At 33.5% G+C, this 5,732-nt stretch overlaps 1 protein-coding gene across 1 annotated transcript; it reads left to right on the forward strand.

The window, feature by feature from the left end:
* The first annotated feature begins 328 nt into the window (after positions 1-328).
* LOC132705222 (uncharacterized) lies at positions 329-4,959 on the forward strand. Its single transcript, XM_060675692.1, has 2 exons — positions 329-389; positions 3,534-4,959. Exons 1-2 carry the CDS (start codon positions 333-335, stop codon positions 4,152-4,154), a joined length of 678 nt encoding a protein of 225 aa, XP_060531675.1. The 5' UTR covers positions 329-332; the 3' UTR covers positions 4,155-4,959.
* The last annotated feature ends 773 nt before the right edge of the window (positions 4,960-5,732 follow it).

Raw genomic sequence — 5,732 nt, forward strand, 5'->3', positions numbered from 1 at the left:
GAAATAGTCGATCATTTCTAATGAACGTTAAGAAAATTGACAGTTAGTGGATTACTGTGAATAGCGAAAAAGTCATAACTATTCCACTAAAGTTCGCCATAGACGTATTTGTACGGAACGAGGCTGCGTCTGCGAATATTTTTAAAACTTCAATAGTTGTTTTAGACTCATTGCGGTATGTTGCAGATATTAGGCGTTCCGCCTAGCAGTAAAATTTACTTTGTGGATCATTTTAACAAAAGCGATTGTTTACCTTCGTTATCGTGACAATCCGTTTTTGTTTTCGTATTCGATGCGTTCGCCCGAAAGTTGAGTTTATTTAGACGGTCGTTATGTCGAAGCTAACGCGAATTTTGTGTATCTCTGTTATCGGTGCGATACTATTTCAGGTAAGAATTGGGGACTGTCGGAGTCTAGAAACAAAATCTCAATTAAGGTAATTAACGTGTTATTATTATATTAGCGTCAAAAATAGAATAGGATAATAGGCCAAGTATCACCCAAAGGGCGCTGATAAACCCTTTTATACCAAGAAAACAAAGAAACAAACATTCCTTTATAAATATTTTAGGTTCCTCCTGAACTGAACCGCACCTTAAATCTGTTTTTATTCTCTATTAAAATCCTTGAAAAAATCTGGGGCCTCCTATAACTCTACAGAGTCCTTAAGATTCACAAACCAGGATTGCCAGCACCATTGGTTCTCCAACATATTCTCTATCAAAATATCTAGCTCCTATGTTTACATTTTACATTTTACAGGGACAGCTCATAGGTTTGTACTCCTTTGTTCCTTTCATTACATACCATTAAAAAGTTTTACATTAGATCCACAGGATATTTTTTGGTTAATTTCGACTTAGAACCCTCTTCACTAAAGTCCCTATTCCTGATACTCTCACAATACAAATAACATCGACAGAAAAGAGGATAGAAAATTTGAGAGAACTAAACGATTTTTTTCACAGGCTATTGTAATACTTTTTACAAAACTTCAGAATTCCTCCTGCGTGGGTTATTGCTGAGTCGAACTTGCTGACGTTTCGCCAATCATCCTGTTGGCTTCTCCAGAGCTTGACTGAAACTGGCTCGCATTTTACTCTGTACCTGCTTATATATTATTTGAGGGGGGCGGAGCTAAATGACGAGCATAAACACCGTCTCGGATGACTGATTACCATATTGGTTACAGGCCAAGAATTCCTCCTAGATATTTTTAGCTATTTAAACTCTACACCTAAACATACGTTTTACCATTGAATTAGAAACCTCTCTCACTCTGATTACAGAAAACCTACACACCAAGCCGATACCTTAATGCATTGTCACATCACCGTCTGGCCCAAAAATCATCAGTTATCGACTCTCTTCTTTACAGAGTCGTAAAACTATCTCGAGTCACTGAACTATACCTCTGCTCTTCTATCTAATAATTTCCACGTTAAAGATATTAAGCGTTCCATCACAAAATGCACTTCACCACAACCTTCCAATTGCAATGCGCCCGAAAGCAATCCCACACTTGCCCTTCCTTACGTTCAAAACATCACTGACCACATATCAAAAGTTCTAAAGAAATGTAACTTGAAACCCAGATTGACCACTTTCCAATTCTCAAAATTCCGAAAAACAAGAATTAGTCCTTAGTCAGAAACTTCAGTATTTGTGATTAAGTAAGAGTAAATCCATTAGAAAATCTGCTGGTAATTTATTGTTTAATTATATAAAAAGCACCTTTGAAATAATGCTCCGTTACACTCTGCGACACATATGAATACTAGACCTATTTCCATTAATGTTAAGGGTTCAGACTTTAACGATATTTTTTTTTTGACGTTCCGAGTAGTTTTGTCGATATATTTTGCAAAAAAAAACTACTACTACGCTGTAGTCTAAACTAACCAAAACTAGATCACAGACGTAGTTGTGTTTCCTTACGAAACTAGTTCCTAAAGTTATTTGAAATCCCTGATTGGTGATACATTTAAAGTAGATAGATAGATATAAGAAAGTGACTAACTGATACGAATTAAAGAAAGACCCGGGCAAGCTGTAAGAATGAAATATGGCCAAACAGGTCCGTACTTTGCTTAGAATTTAATAATTTGGGGTTTTGTTAGAAAAGATACTAAACAATATTTATTTATTTATGTATGTATTTATGTTTAAATTTAAAATAAAATTACAATTTTTTTTTATTATCTACTTAAATTACTTAAAATTATTCACATAATATATAAGTATCACTATCGCCTGTTCTAATTGTTATTTGTTCTATATTATTTGTAATATGGATATACAATATGCTTTTTATATATGTTTAACAGAATTTGCCCAATTTTGTGCAGGGATGTTAAAAACTTCGGTTTCTATAACTTTGAGGGCATTGGAGTTAACATGGGGAAAAACATTGTTACGACGAATGGCAGATTTCAGTTGGTGCCAAACATGTTCACTGGGATTAAATATACAGTGGTAAGGTGGAAGCCTTAAAACTGTATGCCCTAGATTTTTTGCATAATTATAACAGACGTATTCCTTTTGTAGGTTCAAGCTTTGTAGAACCTCAATTAATTGCTTTTTGGTATAATCTACTTTCAACTAAAACAGCGGTGGTGTCTTTATGGTAATCCAGAAAAGAATCTTTAATATTTTTCGCAAACAGAAAAAGTCCATTTGGAGCCAACCATCTTTAGAGCCAGCATGCAAAATAGTTATTGTGTTGAACCAGGTTTCATCTAAGTAAATAATTGGCCTTTGTTGTTCTCTGTAAATCCTAATTTTTTCTAGATATTCCAGTCGTCATTTCCGAATTCTAAAAGATTCCATTAAAACTTGCCTTTTGTCAATTTTTTAAAATCTAAAACCCATGTGTTGAATACACTTCCATAAGGTAGTTCTGTCACATTTAACATGGGTTTCACCTTTTTCAAGCGTCCTAATTAAGATATCTAATATGGCACGCTTTGTTACTCGTATGACTAGTCAATTTTATGCCGTATTATATCTTGATCACTTTCATCTACACTCGAGAAAATGATAGCATCGCTTCTTTTTTTCCTAGCTGAAATGGGATTATTCACAATTTTCCATACAGTTGATGTTGGAATTTTCGTCAATGTGGCCGTTTTTTCTAAAGATGCTTGCTTGCTGGCACCACGTTCAATGAGAGGCAAAATAAACATTGTTTATAACTTCCTTAATCTCAATAGAATAGTGTTTTCTACACTAGACACGCACATATTTTGCATAATTCGCACACGATTTAACACACGCTGTATTACACACGAAATAAGAATGATTACTAATGAACTTAAACTAAGTAGTATACCAAACCAAAGAATATTAAACACAGGAAGGTATAAAATTATTTTCTATTACGGACCACAATTTTGCCTGAATTTAAATTCCGAAACTTTAGGTAATAATCTTGTTGCATTGTATGTTAATGACCACCCTTGGATAATCCCATTCAAAAGCAATTGGTCACTTTCTTATATCTATGAACAGACCATACCTTTATACCTTTTCAGCCCGGCAATTTGAAACCGACACCTGTCAAAAGCCCAACCGAGTACCTGGTTCAGTTAGAAGACAAAGTTTTCTTGACCGTGAGAGACGCCAGGGTCAAGCTGGCTTCTGCAAAAGAGAGGATCGATTACGTCGTGGAGGTTGCCCAAAGTTCACTAGATAGACAGGTGACGCAATTACAACAACTCGAGAATTTGGCCAAATTCGAAGTAGACAAAACGGGCGTGAAAATCAACGACTGTCTTAAGGCACTTCACGACTCGTTGAGCAATCTGGAGTTGAAAGGGGTGGAACAATGCGACTCATCTGTGGCAGTGGCCCGCTTAAATGCGGAGCTCCAAACGTTGATCGTCCTCGCGCAATTTACAAAAGAAAAAATGGAAAAATGCTTGTCGTCCGAAAGCGAGAGGTTTTGTTCCGAAAGCTTAAACTCAGATATCCGGAACAAGTTGACCGTGTTCAAGAAAAAACTCAACTCCGAGTTAGGAATTATAGAGGGGGACAGTTTTTCCTGCGTGAGGGGAAACTTACTGCTGGCTGATTCCAAATTGGACCTTATCGGCCATAAGTTTAAGAATTGCTTCATTCGGAAAAACGAGGCCAAGATGGGAGCTTACTATTAATTGTTAATTAAGTGTTCTGAAAGAGCGAAATTAGGTCCTGATTTTTTATTTTTGGAACAAAATTTTTAAACTGTCAATTAACAATAATAATAATTATATTAATAATTTATTCAATTTATCAAATTCACAACAATGTTGACCCCTAAGGAAGGTACATTCGCAAAAAGGCCTACAAACAAATGAAAATATGCGCGATACAAAAATAAAACATTTGTTGGATGCACAATTTGAAGCTATTTTAAAGCATACAGCGTCACTTAAAAAGCGTGACGACAAAAACATACTTTTTTTAATGGTCCTCCTTATTTTCTTCAATTATTCAAGTTCTTATTTAATGATAATGCAATGCATTTAAATTTTCCCATAAAACACTAGTTTTCAAACTTGCACGATTGAATTTTGAATTTTGATTTTTTTTTTAATTCACATTTTATGCTAAAGTGTGCAGTAAAATAAACGAATGTATTTGGATAATTGAGTTTATATTTTCCTAAATAAATACTATAATTTTTTCGAAAAAATCTTACAACTTAAATTATGTCGTATTTCATTTTTTTAACTTTTCCAATATTTACCTTTTTTTTGCTTCTAAATATTGTTAACAAGGCTCTGCTACAATTGAAATATGAACAGGGGAATACCCTTTTTTGGAGCGGAAAATAAAGCACCAGACAGTAATTAGCAATATTGGTTAAAATAAGGTCCAAACTACAAAAAAAAAGCAAATAATTCGCTGGTCAACACAAAATTTGACATTAATTTCTATGTAGTTCTATATTTTAATTAAAAATAAACCCATCCAAATAAATATGATTATAAGTTTTATTACCCATGTATCTTACGACTTTTATCTTATTGCAAAGAAAAAGGCAACATACGAATACAGAATTATTAAAATAAATATTAGCATAAAAAAAAGAAAAACTTGAATTTTTGTTGAAATTAAAATTACCGAATAAAAGAAGTGAGCAAGCAGATATTCTTTCATTGCTTTGTTAGAGCGGTTTTTGGCCGTCTATTGTACAGGGTTATTCATTATATTTCGACACCCACCTACAGGGTTGAACGATAAAAAAAAAAATTAAATACAAAAGTTTCAAGATTTTTGCTCTATTATGTTATGCAAATGTTAGGAAAATCGCACGCTGCCAAAACACCATTTTTTAAAAATGGAATGCTCTATATATGATTATCTTAAATCGTAGATCTTTTTTTCTGATTTGAAAAATATATGGTTCATTGACATTTCATTTAGCCGTTTTTGAGATATTTCAGTTAGAGTATAATTATCCTTGGATTGCTGGACAATAGTATGAAATGGTCAAGTCTGCCTTAATAGGAACCATATTATCTATGTTTGCAATTGTTTTAATAATGTTCTACTTTTGACAACTAATCAAAACTGAAGATCTGCAGCGTCAGTTAAATATCTTAAGTTAAATACCTTAAGAAAAACGCCAAATAATAAAATTATATTATTCAAGCAATAAAAATATCAATAAGTAATGCTAAACACTTTCCACATAACCTCCATTATTTTCTATATGCATATACGTTTCCTATTAATACAAGCGGTGA

This window comes from Cylas formicarius, unplaced genomic scaffold, assembly GCF_029955315.1.
Source record: "Cylas formicarius isolate icCylForm1 unplaced genomic scaffold, icCylForm1.1 PGA_scaffold_7__23_contigs__length_41026272, whole genome shotgun sequence".
Classification (NCBI taxonomy): Eukaryota; Metazoa; Arthropoda; class Insecta; order Coleoptera; family Brentidae; genus Cylas; species Cylas formicarius.